At 40.2% G+C, this 27,901-nt stretch overlaps 1 protein-coding gene and 1 long non-coding RNA gene across 16 annotated transcripts in view; both read right to left on the bottom strand.

Moving 5' to 3' along the window:
* The window catches only part of LOC309522180, a 42,002-nt gene extending 26,148 nt beyond the window's left edge, over window positions 1-15,854 (bottom strand). Inside the window, exons 1-2 of the long non-coding RNA XR_014214952.1 lie at window positions 15,547-15,854; window positions 10,404-10,487 (exon numbers count right to left, since the gene is read on the bottom strand). This is a non-coding gene — a long non-coding RNA (uncharacterized lncRNA). The remainder of the gene's footprint in view (window positions 1-10,403; window positions 10,488-15,546) is intronic.
* Window positions 15,855-18,644: 2,790 nt separating this feature from the next.
* Window positions 18,645-27,901, bottom strand: part of NFIB (nuclear factor I B) — a 300,127-nt gene continuing 290,870 nt past the window's right edge. For 13 of the 15 annotated variants that reach the window (XM_082204901.1, XM_082204908.1, XM_082204907.1 and 10 more), the window contains one exon: window positions 18,645-27,062. In XM_082204901.1, the coding sequence (XP_082061027.1) occupies window positions 26,933-27,062 (130 nt within the window). In that variant the 3' untranslated portion in view covers window positions 18,645-26,932. The remainder of the gene's footprint in view (window positions 27,063-27,901) is intronic. The other 2 variants (XM_082204904.1, XR_014214785.1) reach the window with 2 other exon arrangements.

Here is a 27,901-nt window from a genome sequence, read left to right on the forward strand (position 1 = left end):
TTGTGTTCTTTTTCATAAATGTCGAAAAAGTGTGACCCATTTTTGCACTTGTAGTATTTCAAGGCTGTACTCTTCCCTTTCCTTCTTCGGCCTCACAGCTCTCAGCCTCATATGCCCACTGCTCCTCTGTCATCCTATTTACCTAGATTACTTAGATTTGGTTAATGATGTCAGCATGAAAATACAACTGATGATTCAATGATATCATTAGAAACCCATAAGCAAACTTGGCTAAGCCAATCTGATTCAACTGAATGGTGAACAAACATGGTGCTGAGAAGAAGAAGAAGAAGGAGGAGGAGGAGGAGGAGGAGGAGGAGGAGGAGGAGGAGGAGGAGGAGGAGGAGGAGGAGGAGGGATGAAAGAGTGAAATGGTGCGTCTATACCACATGAACATTTGGCAGGGTGAACAATTTTTTGGTAATAACTTTGGTCAACATTAGCTGGAATTGCTGGTTTGTGTCCCCCACCCCCACTCAATATAAGAGATGAAATGAAATTGATCAGGCAAGCCCCATTTGATGATGAGATGGTGAACACTCAACCAGCAATTTTGTTTCCCATACAATGAACCCCCACCCTGGAAAAATGTGACTGAAAGCAATCTCTCTTTGGCTGTCAGGAAATGTTGAATTAGGGCAGCAAAGGGCAGAGATGCTTGGCAGAAATTAGGAAGTAGGAGGAATTTATAATAGCCCGATAAACAGAATCCAGATTAAAGCATTTTGCAGGCTGGCACACGGGACCTAAACAATCCACGAGGGAACACACAGCTGTGTATTCGAACAGGCGCCCATATGTTTAAAACCATGGCCGTCCAACAGTAACCTTTTTTAAGCATTCCTGGTCCTCCAAGCAGTACCGAGTTTATAATTTCATTGTAAAGAGTTTGTACAAATAAATTTGGTTAAAGTCTCAACATTTGGATTTGCCAGACAAAGCTCTTGGCACAAATAATCCCACTGAAGGTTCAAAATGGAGGAAACAGGGTGGGATGTGAGCAAATGTTCCACAGATTTAATTTTGTTTTGTGTATTATTAGAGCTATTTGCATATTGTCAGTTGCATCTCTCGGCTTCCTGTCACAATGACAAATGAGTCGGCAAGAGCATCCAAACTATCAGAGGCATCTGAGAATAGAATTTCTGATTATTTTTAGGGCTTCCTTTTATTTGGGCTTGATGGAGAAGATCTTGAATAATACAAGATTTGGGCTAGCATAGTGGCTGAGTTATGAGGTGAATGTTGTCAAGTCCCCAATCCAAATCTTAGACTGGCTGTAAATTCACCTGAATGCCCTAAACTAGCAGCCCAATTTAGACATAATGTTCCTGGCTTGCCTAAACCACTGTTTAGCACACTCCCCAGCCCCAAACGCACATGCAAACACAAAAAAGGATTGTCCTGGGCACAGAAGCACCTAAGCTACAAAATCTTCCTTCAACCATCTGGGCGATATCCGAGTTTCAGCATTGTGATATATAGATCACGATATCTAAAATAAGGATGGAGCTATGTAGAAGAGTTTGGGTTTGATATCCCACTTTACCACTACCCAAAGGAGTCTCAATGAAGCTAACAATCTCCTTTCTCTTCCTCCCCCACAACAAACACTCTGTGAGGTGAGTGGGGCTGAGAGACTTCAAAGAAGTGTGACTGGCCCAAGGTCACCCAGCAGCTGCATGTGGAGGAGCAGGGACGTGAACCCAGTTCACCAGATTACGAGTCTATCGGTCTTAGCCACTACACCACATTGGCTGGTTTTCCCCACATTGTGATTTTTGCATAGCACACACACACACACACACACACACACACACACACTGTGACTTGTGATATATTGTCAGGTCAAAAATTATGAAACTGATATCACAATATGGACTTGTTTGATTTAAAAAACAACAGCAAACCAAAAAAAACCCCAAGCACCCAAAGATAGAAGAACCATATGAAATAACAACAACAATAACAACAACAGCAAAAACAACAACAGCAAAAACAACAACTTATTTATACCCTGCCCATCTGGATGGGTTTCCCCAGCCACTCTGGGCGGCTCCCAACAGAATAGTAAAAGCACGATAAAACTTCAAACATTAAAAACGTCCCTAAACAGGGCTGCCTTCAGGTATCTTCTAAAAGTCAGATAGTTGTTTATTTCCTTGACATCTGATGGGAGGGTGTTCCACCGGGAGGGCGCCATCACCGAGAAGGCCCTCTTCCTGGTTCCCTGTAACCTCACTTTTCACAGTGAGGGAACTGCCAGAAAGCCTTCGGAGCTGGACCTCAGTGAAATGGAGGCATTATCCAAGGAGACTCTGTTACATCACTAGGGCACCTGCATTTGAACTGAAACCAAAAATGCCTGCCACCACCATAGCAGCAAAAATCTGGTGCTGATGTCTCCTTTCAGCTCAGCTCCTTGTGATAGTTTAGTGCAACTCCGATTATTCTGTTTAGGTTTTGGCAGATTAAAATAATCCTTGCCCACACCGAGGGACATAAAATAAAATGAAAATAACCCTACTTTTGAGTTTGACTCACATAGTAAATAGAGTGCCTTGTTTTCATGGCTGTCTCAGGTGTTTTTATCTGAATTGCCCTCAGCCACACAACATTTTTTTTAAAAAAAAAAAACCACACCAATTTAATAATTGTGTTGTTTATACCCTGCCCATCTGGCTGGGTTGCCCCAGCTACTCTGGGCAGCTTCCAACATGTATAAAAACATAATAAAACATCAAACATTAAAAAAAACTTCCCAAAATCACCACCATCATCATCATGAAAAGCCAATACCTTTTCACCATCCTGTTATTTTGATTTATTCCCCCTCTTTGAATATTGTCACTTTTTTCTCTCTATTAATTTTCTGTGGTGCTGTTGCTGGCCACCAAACTGATTAACTTTAGGATCACCCCCCCCACACACACACACCCATCATGCGTATAAGGGGACCAATTTGGAGATTGAAAACAAACTCAGTCCCACAGCATATGGATGGTTCCTTGTTGTTGTTGTTTTAGTCATAGTCGTGCATCTTAGTGATTAAAAACAACAACTGTGAAGGCCTGGAGGCAGCAGCTGCATTCAGGGAGAATGGCAAAGTAAGCACAAGGCCTTTTTGCCAAACGCTGCTCCATTCATTCACCTAAAACACTGACCTTGAAACCTCTCTATATGGGATGGGATGAGGTGTGAATTTAATCTCCATCTTCACTCGGTTCTGAATATACATCACCAGCTGTGCCAAACCACGTCTGATGGACTTGGAGGAGGTGGGCTTGTAATAGCAACATACATCCCCTGGAGGTTAGCTTCAGGGCCCTTGGCAGAGCATGGGCTCTACAGTAGTACCTTGGTTCTCAAACGCCTTGGTAATCAAACAACTTGGAACCCAAACATTGCAAACCCAGAAGTAAGAGTTCTGGTTCGTGAACCTTTTTTGGAAGCCGAACATGCTCCGTTTTGAGCGTTACACTTCTTATCTGAGCACCACGCATGCGTTTTGAGTGTTATGCTGAGGTCTGTCTGTTTTCGCTATTTATTTTGTGTTTTTGTTTTTCCTGCTTTTTTGTTTTGTTTTTGTGTCTGTGTGGAACCCAGTTCAGCTACTGATTGATTGATTGATTGTGTGACTGCAGTACATCGTTTATTGCTTTCATTTTATGGATCAATGATCTCGTTACATAGTATAATTCATGTTAAATTGCTGTTTTAGGGGTTATTTTTAAAAGTCTGGAACGGATTAATCCATTTTGCATTACTTTCTATGGGAAAGCGCACCTTGGTATCAGAACGCTTTAGTTTTGGAATGGACTTCTGGAACGAATTAAGTTTGAGAGCCAAGGTACCACTGTATTTCCATTTTGCCTGCAATTCGCAGGAATGGGACCAGGATGCTACTGGCAACACACCATTCTCAGGGGAAGCTTTTTACAAAAATGCATTGCATCAGTACTTTTGTGTGTGTGGGGGGGGGATTGGCCCCTTCCCTTTATAAAGGCCTGAGAAAGGCATCAAGGCCATTCCCTTCACCAACTTAATTCTTGGGCTGTGCAAATGGATGAGGCCAATAGTAGCTCCATTTAAACTTCCTTCGAAAGCTATGGGGAAAGCTCTCCCTTCATTTAAGGTCCATTAGTGGAATCAAGTGGAGTCTATTTTAACTTCATCAAATCACTGACAACAGACAAGGATAAAGAGGAGGGAAAGTATGTAGGACAAAGGAAGAGCCAAAAACCCTACAGTGTACATGTCTATTAAAACCAGATGTGTTTGCTGGCTGCACCAAGTTGATAAATGCTAGCATGGTAATGATGACTCTGTAGCAGCAATTTTATCTCACGGGTCCATTCAGTTGTTTTCCATTGTTTTCATTTCACAGGCTCATTCACACATTCAGAATATATGGTTTATTGCAATGCAAAGGATGCTGTAAAGAAGTGTTTAATGTGAACTTATTATTTATTATTATTATTAGCCTCTCATATATTGATTTGCTTTAATGCATCTGTTTATGCCACAATTAGTAGCACAGCGTTTATCTGATACAAACAAAAGGCATTTCACTTTTTAGATTAATAACCGTTGATTCAGACCTGTGATTCAACAAGAGCTATTCAAACAGTCTGAATAAACGCTGGTGTTTTAGTTGCAGCCAATTAATACAACAGCAAGACTTCCCTCTTAAGTGCTTAAAATTGCTCTGTTTGCAAAGGTAATGACATCCTGTAAATATTTGGGATATTATTTGCTCTGCAATCAGTAAATTGAGACAGAAAAAAATGTTATATTTAATAGCTTAAAATTGCTTTCATTAAGTACAACCGGCATTGTTGTTCTTTCTGTTTGCTGGTTCTACAGTTTTTGCTGAGGGCTCCAGAAACCGGGGGCCTGGTTGAACTGTATAGAAAATCCTGCTCTGGTTGAACTGTATAGAAAAACCTGTGGTTGGTGCTCTCTATCAGATGTGTAGAAGGAGGGGAGCAATTCAAACGAAATCAATGATGACATAAAGGTAAAGATAAAGGTACCCCCGACCATTAGGCCAAGTCCTGGACAGCTCTGGGGTTGCGCACTCAACTCACTCTAAAGGCCGAGAGAGACGGTATTTGTCCACAGACAGCTTCTGGGTCATGTGGCCAGCATGACTAAGCTGCTTCTGGCGAACCAGAGCAGTACACGGAAACGCCGTTTACTTTCCTCCCAGAGCGGTACCTATTTATCTACTTGCACTTGATGTGCTTTCAAACTGCTAGGTGGGCAGGAGCTGGGACCAAACAATTGGAGCTCACCCTGTCACGGGGATTCAAACCGCCAACCTTCTGATCGGCAAGCCCTAGGCTCTGGGGTTTAGACCACAGCGCCACCCACGCCCCTAATGATGACATAGGTATAATGATATCCAGGATAGCCAAATCTATCATTGCTTTTGCAAATAAATTTGTTAGCATTTCTAGGATAGTTTTGTTACAAATGAAAAATGGGATACCTGATCTATGTTGCTCAGATTCACCAAACTCCAATTGTATCTAAACCTTCTCTTTTACATTGTGTATCATACTAATAACATTTTGTATATGGGCTGCATCATAATATCTTTGCAGATGTGGTAAACCTGTATCCCCTCTCTGGGAATGTTGAAACAATACAGTTAATTGCAGTCTTGGATATTTTGCCCTGATGGATAAAGCTTTTACAATCAGTTTTTGCCATTTCTTTAGGGTCTTTGCTGAAATACTTGGAGAGTTTAAAACAAAAATAAAAATGTTTCAAATGTTGTCATTTTAGCTGACACTATTCTACCCATTCAGGAAATAGATCTTTTGGGGTCTTTTTAAACCCTTTTCACCATTGTTTAAAATTTGGCTTTAAATAATTGGGTCCATGATTTTGTAATGTTGATTTCCAAATATTTAATACATGTACATTGTGAGCAAACATGTTTTAGTTTGTGTTTCTGCTTGCATTTCTGATGAGACATTCAGGCATAATAGTTCTGATTTGGTTTTATTGATAGACAGTCTAGCTATTTTCCTAAATCCTTCGATTTCCCTGATGGCATCTGACAGCGTTGTCTCCAGGTCCAACAGACCATCAGGGCAATATCATCTGCAAAGATGTTCAATAATATTCTACATCCATTTATTAATATTCTTTTTTTATTAGTTCTGAATGCATTAGCCAGTGGTTCCTGCAAATAATAAAGGTTATAAAGTGCACCCTTGTTTTGTGCCTCTTTGTATTCAGAGCCTTGACCATTCAACTGTATTACTGCTCAGCTATTGCTGTACAGATTTTTAAAAATAAATATAAAGTCATTTCAAAAGTTCATTTTAGAATAAATAAAGTTTGGAACAAATACTTTCAATGATCTTTTTCAAAAGCCTTGTGGACATCTAGAGAAGTTATTCCTCAGGCTTTTCCATAGTACCCTGCATTCAGCATTTTGCCTATACTAGGATCTGATCTGCTATGTGTCTATTTTTTAACAAATCCTGCTGGATCAGTGTGGATTAGGTTTGGAAGTATTTTTGCCATTTTATCTGCTAATATGCCAGTGATTTTTTCTCCCATCTTGTCCAATTTATTAAATAGGCCTGTATGATTCTGGATTTCCTGGATCTTTACCCGTTTTTAATATCACTACAATTCCATGACTTAGGAAGTGGCTTGCCAGCCAATACACTGTTAAACAATCTTTGCAAATGGGGCAATAGCATCTCCGATAATTTTTTATAGAAATATCCAGGTAAATCATCCATGGCTGGTGCTTTACGTGGATTATGTATCAAATTGTATAGATGTAAACCTCTAGAGCATATTTTGTGTATAGCTAAGCATTTAGCTCTGTCCTCAGTATATTGTGTTTTATTTTATTGCTATGGCTAGTGGCTAACGCAAATAAAGTATGTACGTATGTGGTTTAAGTTTCTTGGTTGCTTTAGTTATATCTTCCAGTGTTATTTGTGTGACTAAAGTTTGTTTTCATTCTCCAGTTTTCTCTGACACATTAGTTTCTGTGTGTTGTTGGAATTAATCCAGCACATGCATACACCTAGATGGGCCACAGAATATACCCTGCTGCATTCCACCAGAAGTGACTGGAGAGAGGCAGTTAATGTATTGCAGACCTTTTCCCCATTGCATTAAGCCTGACAATAGAGGACAATGATGTGTTTCACCTGGAAACTTCTATATATCTTGGTTCCCGCACAGCACAGATGGAGGTCTCCTCATTATCTTTCCTTCCCTGAGTATTGATCACATATGTGCTGGTGAAAAAGATGTGGTCTGTGCTGTGCAAGGCAGAGTTGGGACACAGTCCTGGTAGCTCTTCCCCATGTGCCCACGAGTATGAAGGAGCACCTCATATTCCCCAACCAGCCTGCCCTAATTTCCTATCCCTACAGGAGTAGTAGGGGATGCAGGTGGCGCTGTGGACTAAACCACAGAGCCTTGGGCTTGCCGATCAGAAGGCCAGCGGTTCGAATCCCCGCAACGGGGTGAGCTCCCATTGTTCGGTCCCTGCTCCTGCCAACCTAGCAGTTAGAAAGCACACCCCAAATGCAAGTAGATAAATAGGTAGTGCTCCGGCAGGAAGGTAAATGGCGTTTCCGTGCGCTGCTCTGGTTTGCCAGCAGTGGCTTAATCATGCTGGCCGCATGACCCGGAAGCTGTCTGCGGACAAACGCCGGCACCCTCAGCCAGTAAAGCAAGATGAGCGCCACAACCTCAGAGTTGTCCGTGACTGGACTTAATGGTCAGCGGTCCCTTTACCTTTACCTTTACAGGAGTAGGATGAGGATGGTGATGATTTTATTATTTGTACCCTGCCCATCTGGCTGGGTTTCCCCAGCCACTCTTGGCAGCTCCCAACAGAATGTCAAAACACAATAAAACATCAAACATTAAAAACTAAACAGGGCTGCCTTCAGATGTCTTCTAAAAGTCCGAAAGTTGTTTATTTCCTTGACAATTGATGGGAGGGTGTTCCACAGGGCGGGTGCTACCACCGAGAAGGCCATATGACTAGTTCCCTGTAATCTCACTTCTCGCAGGGAGGGAACCGCCAGAAGGCCCTCGAAGCTGGACCTTGGTATGGAATTGCAGAAACTGCAAGGTGTGCAGTCAGTTTTGAGTACAGTTCAGCACATAGCTGTTAAGTCTCCAGGAACAAAGGGAGTGATTTCTGTTGTTTGCAGAGAAGTAAAGTGATGTTTGTCAGGGGGTCTTTGCTCTTTCTGTGTCAGTGGAAGCAGACTCAGAATCTTGTCATTCTGGAGGAGCTGTCTTCTTAGGCTGGTGTGTTAGAGGCCTGAAGAGGAGTTCATCTCCAAATTGCAGTGTCAGTTTTTTCTCTCAAGTGTAATGGGAGGTGCAAGGTCAGAGAGAGAGGAAAGGTAATAGTTTTTTTTTAAGACAGTGTTGATGTGTATCACAGAGTTCTTCTTTTTGCCTCGCTAGGAAGTGGCGGTGCATGGCAAGGAAGCTTGCAATTCTAAAGTAACAGGCCAGAATAGCTGTGAAAAGATTTCACAAGTATTTTTGTGGTTCTTTGACCATTGGCTGTGAACAGGTGTCACAGCTTAACTTCTGAACCTGGATGCCTGTCTGCAGGTAACAATAGCGTTATCTCCACCAATTAGCTAGCCAGCTGAACCTACAAATGCAGTGAATTCCATATAAGTGGTGACTCTCGTTTTTATTCCATATTCCATATTACTTGGATTCATACAAGTCCAATATGGGAAGCAGATGTGATCTCACACACTCACCAGCCTTCATAAATAAAATCCTATTTATAGGTCTTCCCCACCCCCTCCATTCCAGGTCTCAAACAGATTTAACTCTAGGACGGACAAGGTCATGTTCTCTGACGGAGTAGCAATTTCGCTCCATAGTGAGGGTTCCAATCATAAGCAACTACTCTTCCATTCCAAGTTGTATGCAACTGACTTTTACTCAGAGTATACCCATTGAAATTAGCAGCCATGTCTAGCTTATTTTTATTAATTCCAGTGGCTCAACTCTGAGTAAAATTTAGTTGGTTACAGATTTCCATATCTATAATGGCCATTCATAGGGCGGCTGGGCCCAAATAGCATCTCAAAATTTTCTACCTTATTTGTGGACTGAGAAATTAGGGAGAACATTTCATTGAACTTCTCCAATCGGAGGAAAAATGTTTTTTTGTTTTTTTTTAAAAAAGGTTTGTCTTCTGATAAATTTCAGCTTGGCACTAGGACCATTTGCTAAAAGGCCTTAAAAATTATCCTGAGCACTCTTGTATTTTGCTAGCGAGTACAGAACCTTAGTTAATTTATCTTGTGCAGAACCAGAATTTAAAGAACCAGTTGGGAATTTAGGGACCAGATAGATGGCACTTGCTTCTCAATACAACTCATATAACCATGCAGATGTGCCGAGCCCAGAATTTGGCTCTATGGTGCCCTGCTGAGAAACTTACACAATGAACACTTTCATGTGCCAAGTCAGGGAGCCAATCTGATTTCCTCAGAATTGTGGTGCTTTCCCCAACAAATATTGCACAGCCTGGATCACGCAGAGCAACTCCATTTATACAAGAGTTGGGCAATAAACATCCACATTAGGAGGGGAAAATAAGAAAAGTCTTGCTTTTTTACTGTAGACTTCCAGATGCTGCAAACATTGCACTGTATTCAAATAATCAGAGTCAATTTCCTCTCAGGTTGTCTGTCTCATAAACACCACTTTTTAGGGCCTTTTGAGCAGACCTCCCCAGTTATTATATCTATTAAAGTTACATCTGGAATCATCAGCGAAGGCACTAGGTTCATTAAAGTAGACATCATGAAGATACACAATGAGGTGGCCCCTGCCACCAAAAGCTTACCAAATGCTAGATAAAGCACATAGGCAAATAAGCCATTGCCTCATATTTCTTCAACTACTCGTTTCCCCTTTTCCATTCCAAGCAGCTCTGTGGTACAACCACCTGTGGCCTAGTCAGACCCACAGGGGCCCAAAGGGAAGCCAGCCAAGGCCACAAAGGGAGGGCCTTGTGCAATCGATTTTATATTGTAAACCGCCTTGTGATCCGGGGATGTAGGGCGGTATATAAATCAAATAAACAAACAAACAAACAATGCCTGCCTAGCAATGTCCTTAGTTTCCTCTGCAGCATTCTCACTTCTCTGTAGAGCAGTGCTTGGGTCTCCAGCTATTTTTGGACTACAGTTTCCACCTTCCCTGACCACTGGTCCTGCTAGCTAGGGACGATGGGTATTGTAGTCCAAAAACAGCTGGAGACCTCTCTTTCCCCACTCTAATAATAGCTTATACATTCTGGAAATTAGTTTTTCTGTATCTCCTGAGTTCTCTTCCGAATTGAGAACTCATAAATCCATTTTGCTTACCCACTTCATTCAGTTGGTGGCATTGTCACCAGTCCGTCACTGTGTCGTTGACGTCTTCTAATTTCTTCAATTTAATCTCTTGCTCTGAAAAGTCCAGAAGATCTCTATACAGTAAAAGGTGAAATGACAATGCAAACCAGGCCGTACTGTAATTAAGAATGACACAGGATTAATGCCAAATTTGCAAAATACAGTAACAGATGCCTTGAAGTTTGACATAACAGCTATTGTTTTTATTGTTTATGTGGATGCTAAAATTTCAATCTTCATAAAATGCTTTTTTGGCATAGAGGATGGGAGGGAAGGGGGATACAAAATTAAAGTCTCAGAGTTCTCCCTGGTGTCCTATATATATCAGGGTTACAAACAAGCTGTAATTAAAAAGAGAGAGCCAAAGCAGTGATTTCAGCACAATACTCCAGAAATAAAAATAAAAATGACGAGTTTATTAAACGCAGTGGTTTATTGATCTTGCTTGCAGCTGGGAAAAAGAAAAAAGAAAACTTTAACCAGCATTCTTGTTTTTTTAAAAAATATTGGTCCTTCAGGTCTCAGTGCTTTTCTCAGTTTGCTTTACTACAGACAATATGGCAGCTTCCAAATGTTGTTGGAGACTGCAACTCATTTTGCCCTACCTAGTTCAGCCAGTGATCAGGGTTGCTGGTCCAGTAATATTTTACTTATTTATCTGTTGGATGTGTATACCGCCTTTCCGCCAAGGCACACAAATTGATTTACAATTTTACAATTTTATATCATGTGTGTTAAAATACTTTAAAAATACATTATATAAAATGTAGCATGCCAGAGCCCTTTCAAGCCAACTAGGAGCTGAGGATCTCTCTTCCCTCAGGGCACACAGGTCTTTCTTAAGCATCCCCAGAAAAGGTAAGGGAGGAGTTGCTCCAACATCTCTCTCTGGAGATTTACTTTGACTAAATATAGTGGTTATTAAAGCTCTGTATTAGGTTTCAGTTAGACCCGACTAAAGCATGTGTGGTCTTAAATATTTCTGAACCCATTCTTAGGTACCCTGACTTCGCTGAAAAAATTACTTCAAGAACCAAAATGGTTGTCTTTGTTGACTTCACAAATACAAACCACTACTGTTTCTTTTAATACACATGATAATTTTGTACAGGGCTAGATTCATCATGCTTGAGGTGGAACCCAGCCAGATGATGTCCTGCTGAAATAAGTAGAAAATGTATCTGAGTACAAAGCCAAAATAATAATAATATTTCTATCTCTTCTTTGCTAGTACACAAATCTTTGTGGATGGTGGTTCTATCAGGCTTGCGCATAGATAGATATAGCTCTAGATATATAGATATATTGTATGTATGTGTATGTAAAACCACAGCTCAGAACAGTGGTTGTTACCTCATCCCATGTCAGAAGACCCGTGGCTATGTTTTCAGCCACAGGGATTTCTGAAATCTCAGTATCTGACTGGCATGAGATACTGCATTGTGGGTTTCCACATGCAAGGGGAAGCAATTTCCCAGTGTGCATTTACGATTGCTTTCTAAGCGCCGACCGCAGGCAGGAATACGTATGCGAATCAGAGAACTGCAGGCCCCCGAACATAGCTCAGCAATGAGAGCCCATGTCCCCTAATCCACTGCCGATTATGATCTGTGCAGTTTTGAATATGACTTAGGTACAACTGGTATAGCTCCAGCTCCGTAATGCTGCAGCTGGCAGGTTGCCTTGGAGCTGAGGCAATCTAATTCATTTTATCCCTACCTTGGTCCTGTTGTGCATTAAGTTTCCTTGCTTGCTTGCCCACAGTAATGTGCAAAAGGGGTTTGGCAGCCTGCAATGGCACTAAACACAATCAATGGAGCCCATTGTTTTGCTACACAGTATGGCAGGGAGAAACCGTAGCGATCTCCTCTGAGCTGTTCCTCCCATAGCCAGGCAATCACCATAAAACACACAGGATGTTTAGGACCTGGAGACTCGCAATAGGATACCTGACTCAAAGCAGAATTTCCCTAGTTTTGCCACAATAAGTTTCTTGGTGTGTGGGTGTGGGTGTGTGTGGGGGTGGGGGTGTGTGTGGGGGTGTGTGTGTGTGTGTGTGTGTGTGAGAGAGAGAGAGAGAGAGAGAGAGAGAGAGAGAGAGAGAGAGAGAAAGAAAGAAAGAAAGAAAGAAAGAAAGAAAGAAAGAAAGAAAGAAACAGACAGACAGAACACACACGCACACACACAGAGAGAGAGAGAGAGAGAGAGAGAGAGAGAGAGAATGTCTAAGTCATGGGTAGGCAAACTAAGGCCTGGGGCCCGGATCCGGCCCAATCGCCTTCTCAATCCAGCGGACGGTCTTGAAATCAGTGGATTTTTACATGAGTTGAATGTGTCCTTTTATTTAAAATGCATCTCTGGGTTATTTGTGGGGCATAGGAATTTGTTCTTTTTCTTCTTCTTCAAAATATAGTCTGGCCCCCCACAAGGTCTGAGGGACAGTGGACTGGCCCCCTGCTGAAAAAGTTTACTGACCCCTGTTCTAAGGGGAGGAATAAAGCTGGAAAGAATAGACACAAAAGATAGGTTGGGAAGCAAAGACATAAGCACACATGGAAATGACAGGTAGAAAAGGCAGAGATAAGGACAGACAGTAGAACAAAGCCTGTGTACATGCATACACCCAAGGACTTCAACCGTGTGCATGCGCCAAAGATCCTTGAAATCCACTGAAAGGCTGACGCACAGAGTTAACAGAATTGCTGAGGTATTCCCGCGTGGTCTGGAGCCCCAAGAATTTAGTAGTTGTTACTGGATGCATTTGACAATACCCTCCCCCCCCAAAAAAAACGCCTGAAAACTAGGCATTTTTACCATTCAGCCCCCAAACGCAGGACTCAAAAGCCCTCCTGGGGCACTATTATATTTCCATATAAACTTCACATGTGAAACGGGGTTGTGGGGAGGAGCTTTTCTCAGAAATCTGATTTTCCAAAGTCCCTTCCAACTTTTTTTTTTTATCACTCTCTGTGGATGTGGTATTGCTTGCCAGTTTGGGGGACTTGAAAGGTAGGATGCGTAGCTTCAGTCACATAGATTCCACGTGTCGGCAAACAGACAGATCTGTGATTTAATGCCCCTCGGCCAGCGTAGAGTAGCAGCAAAGCATATAGGGACTTGAGTGAGCCTGGAATACCCTTAACACAAAATGTGAAACCAAAAGGCCTTTTTTGTTAAGTGATTAACTTGTTTCATTATGTTTTGAAATATTATAAGCCTCCCTGACTTTTAATAAATAAGGAGGCTCCCTGTTTGCGGCCTAGGCTAATTCAGCGTCCTCTCATACCTTGTGGCAAAGGAGCTCCTGTGGTTCTTCATCTGAAAAACGAATTTAATCTTAGCCTCCAAAAGAGGCCTTCAGCTATGGAAAATCAGTATATGAACTGGCAGAAAGCCCAGACTAAAAGTCAGAGCTTCGATACTTACAGTCCAGGCCTTGTGGCTAAAGGGATGGTGCAAAGTGGTTTCGAAGAAGGCCATCCTTGCCCATGGAATGCCCATGCATTCTGTCCACAAAGAGGCAGCCACCACGGCCTTCAATTGGGACTTCCCCCAGCTGGGATTAAGTCCCTGGTCTGGTGGGGCTCATAGTCCTTTCCACCTCTGAAATTCTATGGTTCTACGAGACGTTGTTGGACTGAAGTTCCCATCAGCCCCAACCAACAGTGCTCACATTCATGACAACTGAACTCCAACAGTATCAGAATATATATATATATATATATATATATATATATATATTGTCCAGTAGCACCTTAAAGACCAACTAAGTTTGCATGTGCATGAAAGCTTATACCAAGAACAAACTTAGTTGGTCTCTAAGGTGCTACTGGACTGTGTCACACCAACATGGCTGCCTACCTGAATCCAAAAGCATCAGATAGACTGTTGACTGGAATGCCTATATGAAGGTAAAGCTTCAAAACTAGGGTTCAAATAATCAATAACGATATACAATATATACAATATATGATATCTTTATTGTCATTGTCCCATGCAGAACAATGAAATTGAAAAACTACATAAAAACTACATAAAACCACTGTATATAAAACAAATCATTTTCCTTCTGACAAACCCTGCATCTAAGCCTCTGGGTTCTCAGCAAGGGTCCAAACAAACTCAGCCACAAAAGTCTTCCAATGAGAAGGGTTCCTGGAAACAGTAGACATCACTCTAGTCTCTCATTGTAGACTTGCTTTCTGTGGGCAACCCCAAGGTGGATGGTGCTTTCTCAGGCTGACCACAGCTGGGTCCTATTTGGCTGCCCTTTCCATACCCAGTTCCAGGTGAGCAGGTTTGTTGAGTTTCCCAGGAGGTCCAGAGGATGAAGAATGGGCCCCTGTTGACTCAAAGCTCTTTCTTCACTCCATTCTATCCTCTTCCTTTATGCAGTCCACTTATCAAAGTCCATCCTCCCCTCCTTGTTTTCTTATCTCCTTCAAAAGATTCTCTAATTTCTCTCTCTCTTTCTTTCCTTTGGATTATGTTTCGTTAGATGAAAAAAACTCGCATTACTGCTTTTCCTGCATCCCAAACTATATTAACATCTGCTCCCTGATTTAGATTCTTTTCAAAATATTCTCTTAGAGTTGTATTCGCTTTTTCTGCCAATCCCAATTTTGATGCAATGAAATACTAATAATTCCCCCCCCCATGAACACAGATATGAAGGACTGTTTAGTTGTTCTTCAGCTGAGCCCCTCAATATCAGTATCAACCCACAGTCAATATCCAAACATTTATTATTTCCCCATCTTTCATTTGCCACTCTCATGGTCTAAATTTGATGTACTGGTGGATTTTAAAAAAACATATAAGTCATAATACTGTTTTTTTTTAGAAATAAATACCATTTCAGAGCTTTTGACAATTAAATTAAAAATTGCTTTAAAATTGCTTTTCACAATTTATTAAAAATGATATTAAATTATACATTTGCTGTCCACATGCATGTTACCTGAATGTGCATATGTTAACACCCAGGGAAGCTGAAGTGACTTAATTCCTTAATTCAGTAACAAAACCTGTCTGTGTTAATTAACTAATTGAAGTTAATTAATTGAAATTTGTTCATGATAGTTACAGTGGAAACAAATAGTGTTTTACTTACCTTAGAGCCTTCCTCCTGGTTAGTATCCTTTTATAGAATCATAGAATCGTAGAGTTCGTAGATCTCTTGTGATATCTTGGTTGTGTGAACCGTTTGGGCATAAGCTCTGATCAGGAAAAAGGTACTTGTTTGTTGCTGTTCAGCTGTGAAATGCCCTTTATCCAGAAGTCTAAGAATGCTTGTCAGAGCGTTTTCTCAAGGCCAACAACATGCTGCAGAACTGAGCATGGCAGTCATCAACCCAAGTCTACTGCTGTTTCTCATTAGCAATGTGTCTTTGGGAAAGCTAGGTACACGGTAGTTTTCAGTGTTCCCCCAGATTCTACCGTATGCCAGCTATGAGGTGACAGGGAAATGCTAAACACAATGACGTCACATGATGTGTCTGTTCAACCACAAAATCCCATGGAAAAGCAGCTGATGAATGTTGGCTATGGGCACATGTCCCCATTGACTATTTTTTAAAGAAGATTTTAATCTATCCTATCCATGTGTGGTTTCTAATTGTCACTAGCCCATCTGAGCTAACATGCATGAAATTTAAAATAAAATACCAACATTTATTCCAGGCTTCTGAAGCCAACCAATTGCATTTTCAGATTTGTCTATGAAAATGTCTCTTCCTTTGTCTAGTTCCAAAGGTGTTCCTCAGTCTCTTGACTATTTGGGAGAATTATTAGCTTTGATTCAAATGATGCAAAGGGAAGTCTACACATGCACATATACCCCAGCTTCTGGAAAAGACTGTTTGACCACCAAAAGATGCTTTTTTGTGTGTGTGCAGGTTAGAGGGCACAGAGTACTGCAGTGGGAAAGATTGGCAAGGCAGCTCAATTGCACAAGCTGATCAATGTAATTTAGGATACAACTTTTTCCATGTGCATTACATATCCACAAACAGATGGAAAATGTTTTCAGTGTCATGTGTGAAAAGGCTCTCAGCTTATCCCGAACAGAAAACCACCTCAATCATGTGGGTGAGTGAGAGGTCTGAAACTCAACTTTAAGAAAGCCTGATATAAATCAGAATGGTGACAAAGGCTTTCCCTGCAATTCCAGAATTGTGAGAATACTGGAAATATAAAATAAAATTGCCATATTTTGTCACAAAGGTCCATCAAGTTGGAATATTGCTTCCACGTAAGTGACAATGAAGGCAAAAGGCATCCTGTTAGTTCCCAGTTGTCTTTTGTTCTATCTGTACAATGCTGTGTTTGCTTGGAATTGCTTTACTCATTTTTATAATTCCATGTAAACTGCTTGACTTCTTTTACTTGTTTGTAATTATATGATTATACTGCTGTAACCCACACTGGGACCTTTCAGGGGAGAGCAAGTAAGGTACCTTATAAACCAACCATTGATATGCAACATCATTTAATGATCATGGTTGGGTTCTCCTCCATGCATATATCTGAATTTACCTTGTAGCGAGAAGTGAGAGATGTAGGAGGACCTTGAAGCTGTTTCCAGTGGTGTCAGGAGTGCAAAAGAATTAGGATTTTCCAAGCTTGATTGTGCAAGGCTTTCTTGCTTGTAGCCTCAAACCCCTTTCCTTGTGGGATAATTCTGTGGGTCCTGGCAGCAGACATAGAGCTCATATTCATGCATGTTATATGCTTTAGCTGTTTTAATTTGGAACATAGTTGGATTGAATTAGATGTTTTAATATATTTTTAGTCTTATTTTGAGAAGTGGGCTACGTATTCTTTTATTAAGCTACTAAGATTACATGGAAAAGCCTTAACAGAAATAAGTTGTTTTGTGGAATAAAAACCCTGCTAAACTTTTTGGCTATGGTAATGTTTTCGAGGCCTAATCAATTACAGCTTGAGGTTCAAATGATAGACATAAGCTTTGTCCACTCACAGTTAACTCAGAATTATGAACCCATAACTGTGGTGAATAGCTTCAAAACAAGCCAGATATATCAATGAGGCTTTGGCTGCAAGCTGTACAATTGAATGGGACTTACTTCTAAGTAGATTTGTATAGGATGGCACTGTTAAGTACTTTACTCTGACTGGATCATGCCCAGTATTTCCCAAACCAGTAAATAATACCCATTTTACTATTTTATTAAAACATGTACTATTGAGAACCTCCTCCTCATTTTCCTTTGGGAAATGCTTCAGGTGGTTAACAGACACTGACACAACAGCATAATTCTGCCAGCTTTAATGTGTAACCACTTAGGATAAAATGAGAGAGTCCAATAGTCATGGATCCACAAATATGTTTGCCAGGGGCAACTATAAATTTAATTATTGAAAGTAGATTTTTCTTTCTCTCAAGATAATGTTATATTTTAAAGTTGCAAGGCAGCATGTCTCTTCACATTATTGCCAGATCTCAGCTCAGGTTCCCAAACTTTGCAATTTGCCCTGAAACCAGAGGTTTTGGTGGTAGAGGACCAAAATAATAATAATAATAATAATCGGAAAGATTACTAATAAAAATGAAATACACTCATCCCAAAACCCAGAGTCCTGTAAAAAGAGATTTGGTTCTTTTTAGTCATTACACTAAGGTGTTTTGTGTAATCCTGCATTTTAAATTGGACCTTAATTGGGTGTGTGTACATATGCAACTGGGACGCGGGTGGCGCTGCGGGTTAAACCACAGAGCCTAGGACTTGCCGATCAGAAGGTTGGCGGTTCGAATCCCCGTGATGGAGTGAGCTCCTGTTGCTTGGTCCTGGCTCCTGCCAACCTAGCAGTTCAAAAGCATGTCAAAGTGCAAGTACATAAGTAGGTACTGCTCTGGCGGGAAGGTAAAGGGTGTTTCCGTGCGCTGCTCTAGTTTGCCAGAAGCAGCTTAGTCATGCTGGCCATATGACCCGGAAGCTGTACGCCGGCTCCCTCGGCCAATAAAGCGAGATGAGTGCCGCAACCCGAGTCTGCCACGACCGGACCTAATGGTCAGGGGTCCCTTTACCTTTACCCTTTACATATGCAACTAAGGAAAAGAATGAGACTTTGTAAAGGCTGATTCTGTGCTCCTGAGGAACCAGAGATTAAGGGCGATTTCCAAACTATTACCAACCAATTATTACTCTTAGAGGGAGAGTAAAGAAAACACACAAGTGGCGAGAGGGCTGTAGCATAGCTCATTTTATTGTTTAAACAGTTTTTGCATAGGAAATATATCTGCTTCCAGTAATTGACTGCAGTATGAGCAGCTGCTAGCAGTATAGGCTGGATATAACAGTAAATCACATTAACTCAAGCTTGATTTACACCAGTTTAAAACTTGCGGCAGCTGAGTTTTTGCAACCTACAGAAAAAGTACCCCAACGAAAACTCCTGTCCTCCAAAACAGGCAGAACTCTCCTCCCGGACAACCCTGGCTTGCAAACCTTTTGGCTCATAAGAGGGCTCTGGTTGCCTGAGGCCCCAGTTCTAAAAGTTAAGTTTGTAGAGTGTAAATACATCCTAGGGTAAAATGTCATTACACCAAGATTGTGCATGCTTTTTTTAAAAAAAGAACAAAACAAACAAACTGAAAAGCAAAACAAAAAAACCCAGAAGTACAGCTGTCAGTATATGGGGCCTCTGGCAATGTGGGGAGGAGAGGCTGAGACTGGGGGCGGGGGGCGGGAATGCCAAAAGTTTTAAAATGGGTCAACCCTGGTGTGTAGCTAGCAAGCAATAACTGACTACTCGTCACCTACAGTTGTACTAAATGTATCTAAAGAAACACACAGCCCTACAAAGGTTGTTCTCAGAGAAATATCATTGAGATTTGGGGCGTTTCTTCCCAGTTCACTAAAGTCCTATATGATATAAGCACAAATTAACAGCTTGATGAAGACATAATCTAATGTAGCTTTTGAGAAGCCTAAGCCTGGGATGGAGTAACCCCTCACATTCTACAATGTTGTAGTTTTTTTCATTTTTTTTTTTTTCATTTTTGAAGTAAATGTTATCTGAAACATATTTACAACTGAACTCAACAGAGACTGTGAAACTGAACAGGCACTGGTCATTTGTTTTTTTTATTTTTGTGTTTTTTTATTTTCTTCTTTTTCCCCTCCCTCCCTCCCTCTCTCTCTCTCTCTTTCTTTTTTTGTTTTTGGTAAACATTTTTGCTGGTTTTTTTGTCTCTCTCTCTCTCTCTCGCTCGCTCTCATTTTGCATCAACTTTTAATAGTTCATGCAACTTCAATGCCCTCTTATGAAGAATGCATAATAAGCCATACTTCTTTTTTTCCTCTTTTAAAAAAAAGTCCTTCTGCATATAGATACACATTTGCCACATCAGTCCCTGTAGCACAGTTTTCGAAACCATTCTGTCAAAAATACAGTAATACAAAGTCCAGCTTTAGTGTCACTAGCTCACATTTTGTTTTCCATTTACAGAGGCCACGTTCTTGTTCTGTTTCGGGGTTTTTTTGTCATTGTTGTCCTGGAATTGAATCATGCAATAGAAGTGTCAAAGGCTTGGATTTGCTAGTGGCACTGAAGCTCCTTTCACAAATTCAACATACATTTGAATTTCAACACACAGATATTCCTAAGAGTAATAACTACGGAACCCTTTTTATTATATATATAAAAAAAACTACTTACAACCATTGAAAGAGGAGAAGAGGAAAAAAAAATGCAACGACAACAATAACAACAACAAAAATAATGTATAAATTGACCATCTCCTACTTTGTCCCCTTTTTACTATTAACAAATGTGACCATTAGAGCTGTGGCATGGAAACAGTACAAGAGTTGTCATGGCAATAAGTTTGGCTGATGCAAAGGTCATTGTGCAGGGTCAAAGGGCAAACCCAGTGGTCCATGTTGTCCTCCAACTGCGGTGCTCCAGCACACCCACACAATTTTGAGGAAATAGGAAAAAAACAAAAACGGGGGGACTATCAGAAAGTGCAAATAAGAAGGAGGCAGGTTTCAGCTCCTTCGGCATAGAGGACATTCAATTATGAGCTTTCACTGTTCAACGTGATTAGCCTGCATTGTATTTTGTTTCATTTATTTATTCATTTTTAAGCATTTTCTATAGAAACCCAATAAAAAATAAAGAGCCTAGGAAGCATGCAGCTGGTAAATGTTAACAAAAGACCTTGAAAGGAACATGTAAACTATATTCAATGTCATGCTTTTTTAAGGCATTAACTGCCAGCAATGTTGTAAGAGTCGTTTCTTTTTAAAAGTCAATACTGTACATCGAATACGGGATAGCTCTCTGCAGCCTTCGCCATCTCACACAGTACACAAAATTTAGAGGGGTTTTTTTTTAGGGACAGGACACAAACTCTGCTGACAAAGCTCAGTCTGTTCTTGTGCAATCTCATCCATTTAAGTCCTTACGAATGTCCTAGTTGCAAATCCAAACTTCTGCTCCCTGAGGACACAGCTATGTGAGACATAAGTACTGTCTTAGTTTTCTGTCTGTCCTGAATGCTCTGTGAACCTACTCTTTAAATACCATCATGTAACAATCACAAAAACTTTTGCTAAAGGCCATATATACTAATAAAAATTAAAAAAAAAAAAGACAGTGGTGCTTCCAACATTCTGAAATGCTCCAAAACCCAACTTTTCCAATACTAAATACAACAAAATAACCTTCATAAAATATAACTTTTCTCCATTTACAATTTCTTTTAAAAGGATTAGTAGCCTATGCTTTTCAAGCATAGTGAAATATCTCCTAACATGGACAGATTTCTTTATTTTATTTTTTTCCCGTTTTAATACATAAATTAAGAAGCTGGAGAGTTTTAACTCAAGTCCAGCTTCCAAACAAGGAATATTCTTGTTTACTTTAAAAGCGGAAATGGCACACATTTCCATTATAATTGCTAAAAATTAGCTTTACAAACGAGGGTGCTTTAAAAAAAGAAAGAAAATCTTAACAAAACTATACAGTGTACAAATTACTGTCTACAAAGTAGGTGGGTCCATTAAGAAGATTCTCCGTTCTTCTCGAACTGCAGCTTCACAGGTTCATTCACATATTTTAAGTGGAGCTGCCCACCTGAACACACCAATATTGCTATATTCAATATTTTGCCATGTCTTTATGTACAGTCTCCTTCGCTGCCTTTCCCCCACCCCTTAGTCAAGCCTCAAACGTTCACGTCACTCTAGGGGAAAACACACTTCAGTGGCACTGCCAACGGGCCAGGGCTCCAAAGCAACTGAATAAAAGGCAGAACAGTGCACATAGAACAGGGTGACTTGATTTAGTCATAGTTCCTGATGAAGGAAGGAGGCTCAGACTAGATTTGAGTTCGCGACATTTCGCTGAACAATTGAATTCTCAGCGTTAAGGAAATTTAAGAATAGATAGTATGTTTTTGATGGGTACAGTCGTACCTTGGAAGTCGAACGGAATCCGTTCCAGAAGTTCTGGAATTCGACTTCCAAAACATTCAGAAACCAAAGCACGGCTTCCGATTGGCTGCAGAAAGCTCCAACAGCCAACCAGAAGCCGCAGAAGCCCCGTTGTACATTCAGCTTCCAAAACTAGTTCGCAAACCGGAATAGTCACTTCCGGGTTTGTGGCATTCGGGAGCCAAAACGTTCGAGAACTAAGCTGTTCGAAAACCAAGGTACGGCTGTATTGTTAAAAAGGAAGGCAGAAAAAAACCCACAGAGATCACAGCCCTGAGATTACTAAACTTGCACATTAAGTGTTGTTAGGAATGATGGGGCTGGATACGGGAAAAAATTCAATGGGGAAATATTGTTTTCGCAGAGCAAGTTAGCCTTCTATAAATAAGATCATCTTCCCTATTGTTATCAATTTGTTTCATTAATGCAACAATTGTTCGGGAGTTCATTTGAGTCCATGGAAATCAGAATTAATTAAATTATTGCACTTTAAAGTCTGAAGTATATGTTTCAGTCAGCTTCACTGTTCTGGGTTTACGAAGTGCCCTGCATGGTCCATACCTGCTCATTGTTAACTGATAAGCCAAGAAAACAATAATGACCTATTTTAAGGGGCCATAGCCTAAGGGATTTCAGGGAAACCTTGTACTTTTCAGTTATTTTCGATAGCTATATATTTAGTGAATTAATTCTTGATTCAGAAAAAAATATGAAGCTTACATTTTTAAAAATTGTGTTGTTGTTTTTTTTAAAATAAACCAGCTTTGCCACTGTCATTCGTCTTTGCCAACAGAACTCTCTTTAAAAATGTTCTAACTGATGCTGCCTCAAAATTGGAAGTCAGGATAACTCTGGAAAAAGCCCATGTTCAATAGCTGCTGTTGTCATGTTCATCACCATTTTAAAGAGAATCTGAAAGGGAGAACACCACAGCAAGTGCAACATACACCATTGGTGGTGATTAATGGGCAAATTGGGCAAAATGTAGCCTGTGATCCAAAAAGCCACATTGGTAACCCCATAAGTAAAGTGGGACTTCAGAGCTATCTTTAGTCAGCTTCTTTTAGATTCAAGGCAATTTTTACACTGGTTTCCGATGCAGCGTAAGGAAGCTGCTGTGAAGAAGTGGGAAAGTGACAAACTATTATTCACAGGCATATCCTGCAAGGAGCAGCAAAAGGGTTCACTGGGGCTCTGAGCGCTTTGCAGTTGCAGAATGTTATATTCTCCCAAACTATTCTCCTTCCTATTCTGAAGGGAAATGTCACCCTGTCATAGTGCTCATCCTCTGTGTGCACGTATCTGTCAGTTCTGGAAAAAAGACAGGTTGGGAAACTTTTTCGAAATGGATAACATTTCTTAGTAATTTTACTATAGTAGATAAAATTGCCTGCCTGTACAAAGCCAATGGCAGATCAAAAAACATGGGTCTTGGGTATATACTGTATTTTTCCGTTTATAAGACACCCCCATGTATAAGATGTATTTTGGGGGAATCCGATTTAAGAAAATGGGGGAAGATCTGTCTGTGTACAAGATGCCCCCAAAATTTGGACATTATTTTTTAAGGGGAAAAACCTAGTCTTATACACAGAAAAATACAGTACATCTTGGAACAGCTTTTCAGATTATGTTTGGTATTCAGGTATAATAAGTACCCAAGGACAAAATACATGTCAAAATATCATGTCAGTTGTGAAGAACACACACGTTAGCCCTGTCTAGATACCAGTTTTCTACGGGGAGCCGAGGGGAGAAGAGTTTGACACATACTACTCAGCCCCCTCTTGATGCATAATGTGCAGTGAGGACAGTAGGCTAGGCTAGGCTGGCGCCATCTTGATCAGCTGTCACACGCAGAATACTACAATCTGCACAGGGCTAATCTCTCTCTCTCCCCCCCCCCCCAGTAGAATACAGGGAAACAGGGCCCAATCTTAGAGTCCCTTTAGACAAGCTGCATGGGAAGAAGTCAGTTTTGCCTCTTTACAAGCACTGGTTTGCCACTTGCCTGCCTGTGCTAAGAACATAATGCAAAAAGAGGGTTCCATATCACAAATTTAACAGCAGTGGCTCCTTCGCCAAGGGAAAAGAGTCCTATTGGGGAATACCTACCAGGTATACCACTGACAGAAGCAACTGCTCAATATGAGAAGATGTCATGTATAACCAAGCTCTCAAACAGAAGGACTTCACTAGGTTACAGTGGCTAGACTTTCCAAGGGTCCCTATTTTCGAAGGACAGCCCCGGATTTACAGAAGCCATCCTGGTTTCTGTTTTGATCCCAGAATGTCCCCCTTTTCCTTAGGACGTCCCTGTTTCCATCGGAGAAACATTGGGAGGGTATGGAGTTATGCAAGCCCCGAGCCAAGGAGATAAACAGCTATATAACCTTTAGGAGACATCTGAAGGCAGCCCTGTATAGGGGAGTTTTATTATGTTTTTATATATGTTGAAAGCTGCCCAGAGTGACTGGGGCAACCAAGTCAGATGGGTGGGGTATAAATAATAATACTATTATTATTATTATTATTATTATTATTATTATTATTAGTCCTTATTTTCATCAGAGAAATGTTGGAGTCTGTATGATTCTGTATTTTGCGCTTGGGTATCTGTGTGCAATACATAACATAGCGTAATAAGCTGACTTTGGAGAAGGAAAAAGTTTTATTGGTATGTTATTGTTTATCTGATTCCTACCTCAAAATATGCTTTTAATCATGCCATAGCATGGGGCAATATATTTTGTAAAAATTTTAACAGGCTGCTGCTCTCTGTGGGTCTTGGAAAAAAAATCGAGAGGTTTTTTTTCTTCAAGTCAAGTCTGCCTCCAACGGAATCCATTATTAGTATTTATCATCGTCATTATTTACCACTGTTATTTTAAAACCAGAAATGAGTTCAGCTTGCACCCCAGGTGGAAAGTTAAAAAGAGGACACCTTGTTGAGATACTTTTTTTTTTATCACAGTAGGCAGAAGAGTCGCTTTGTAGCCCTCACCGGGCAAATGGTGCACTGCTTCACAGCTACACTGTTCACAAATCCTTCCCACCCACCCAGAATAGATAGATATATGTATGTATAAACAAAAACAAAAAATCCCCTGCCCATCTCTCAGTACACAAAAGGACCTCATCACACTGCAAAAATAGCAGTACCCACTTTGGTCAATTAAAACAAACGAACAAACAAACGAACAAACGAAAAAGCATACATTAATCTTTTGTCTTTTAAATCTGTGTACTTACCTAGAATAACCAATACAGCTAAAAAGCACTACCTACATAGGCAAAACTTGGTATTGCATAATTCGTATAAATTTGAATCCCCTCCCCCCAATATTAATTGGAAGATGAAAAACATGAAAGATTAATAGAAAAAACACCAAAATACTGAAAATATTGCTGGTCGATTACAATTTTCAAGCGGCAACTATACACAGCCATGATATGCTTTATAAATGTGAGATAAAGTTATAACTGCTTAAAAAATCCATGATGTCAATTTTTTTTTTTTCGTTTTCCCATCTTGGAGTACAAAATATTTTGTCATAAAAATGGTAAAGATTTAAAATGATAATAAATGCAGCAAAACAAGTGTAGTGATGTCACTTTTTTTTAGATTTCAAGGCAAGGCACGTTATGTGGACATTATAACTTCGTGCAAATTAGGATTACTGGATAAAGTAGTTTTAATTAATTTTTTTTTTATAGAGACATAGAGGCAAAATGTATCCGCCCATGCACGTTCCTGTCAATATGAGAAATGTGTCGAACAAGGCTAATTTCAGAGAGCACCATGCAAAGATTTCAGCACCCTGTTATTATACTTTCTAAAAGAGTGCATTTTTAAAAAATATATTTCACCCACCCAACCCAACAACCTGGCGTTCCCAGTTTGTAAACTGTAAGCTTTGTCCCGATGATTTGAATTTACCTCTCTCCCGTCTCTGTGATGAAGGTTTTATAGAACCTTTCCCATTCTCTAGGGATTCTTCTTGATGCAACCAGTAACTTTAAATAAATAAAATACCTCAAAGAGGCAGAAGCTAAAATCAACATAAGTGCTGTGTTTCCATCAATTTCTTTTTCTCAAGTACATGATTTGTCTTGATTTAATTAATGCCTTTTAATGCCCCCCCTTCAAAACTGAGGGGAAAATAGATTTGTTCAAAATACCTTTGAAATTCTTCTTGTTTTTTTTAATCCCCTCAATTTAGAGTCCAAGGGCTAAAGGACTTATAACAATGATCCCCTTTAGATATACTTTTTTAAAAATTGCACTTGCCTCTAAGTGTTTTCCTTAGTGGGGGAGAAATTATTTTTCGTGTCTTCCTCTTTTTTGTTTTTACGGTCATACGAGAAGATAACACATTATTTAAACCTAAAGTGAGGCATCAATTCTATAAAATGCCTGTTTGTTTAAATGACTTCCTGAACATTTCAAACTAGGTAACGCAGTAGGAAAAGGCTGGGTTATAAGGGCCAAAGTTAAACAAATTTGGATTGATCATTAAAGGCTAAATTGTTTTGTTTTTTTTTTCCTTAGAGAGAAAAAAAAACTTTTAGAAATTAAGAGTGCTGAGAAAAGCTGACCCATTGGCCCCAATTCTCCTGCAACTCTGGTGGATGTCTCCTAGCCTTTGTTTTGAGAGCTAACTAGGAATAGTGATCCCATGCGTAAACAACAAGAATACTAAACCAATAAACTAGCTTATCATGCAAATATTAAGGCATCTAGAAAGTCAGTTAAAATATATTGTCAGAGACAGAACATCTATTTCCCAGTGGATTTCATAGAACAAAGGCTACTTAGGAGGAACATCTTTCTACTCATCAGTGAAATATTGTCGACCCTTTTTGTTTTTTTAAATATCGTTACAGTTTCAACCTTAAGGGAATTAGTGATTGTAAGTGCTGCAATTGCTGGTCTATGTTTCTTCTTTCTTCAGGTTCTTCTTTCTTCTTCTTCTTTTTTTATTTGTCCCGTCTTCCTTTCTTTTATAGTATTTTGTTCAGTTTCAATCTCCCTCAGTTGCTTGTTTCTGCTTGAAGGAAAGGTTCTCCAATTAGGTTCAAACCATAATTTTGGACGCTTGTCGGCAGGATTGGTGTCCTGTTTGATACTTGAAAAGGGACCAAGCTAGCCCAGGTACCAGGACTGTTGAGGGAAAAGAAAAGAGAGAGCAGAATTATCGTTTAGAATATGGTAGCAGCAATAACCTAAAAAAAGAAGAAGAATTAAGATTGGAACACCACCCAGCTCCATATTCTAACAATTCTTCTAACAGTGCATCAATTTTCACAGATGAACTTTAAATATGCAGATACAATACGCTACAGGTGTTATTTATGCTAACTGACCGATCCTAAAACTAGCACCATAGCAGTCTTGCAATCCAATAAACAAAGTTACCTGATTGTAAGTCCCACTGAACAAAACAGGCCCTATTTCTGCATAGACATGTATAGGATTGCATTGTTATTCTCCCTGTGGAGAATAGTATGCCGGTTAAGAGGCAGATAGGTCATTGCCAATATTTAATTACAGTGGTACCTCGGGTTAAGTACTTAATTCGTTCCGGAGGTCCGCACTTAACCTGAAACTGTTCTTAACCTGAAGTACCACTTTAGCTAATGGGGCCTCCTGCTGCTGCCGCGCCGCCGGAGCACAATTTCTGTTCTCATCCTGAAGGAAAGTTCTTAAACTGAAGCACTATTTCTGGGTTCGCGGAGTCTGTAATCTGAAGCGTATGTAACCTGAAGCGTATGTAACCCGAGGTACCACTGTATTTACTTATTGGGTGGTCTAAGGTTTACTCAGAGTAGACCCACTGAAATTAATGTACCTAACTTAGCCATGCTCATCGTTAACTGTAATAAGCCTACTCTGAATAAATCGTATTTGAAAAGCACCCATTGGAAAGTGGTTCATGCCTTGACAGAAATCCAAGTTCGAGTGAGTGGAAAAACTGGCTGTCAGAATCCACCTCCCTGAGT

Source organism: Podarcis vaucheri (genome assembly GCF_965113315.1).
Source record: "Podarcis vaucheri genome assembly, chromosome: 17".
NCBI classification, from domain to species: Eukaryota; Metazoa; Chordata; class Lepidosauria; order Squamata; family Lacertidae; genus Podarcis; species Podarcis vaucheri.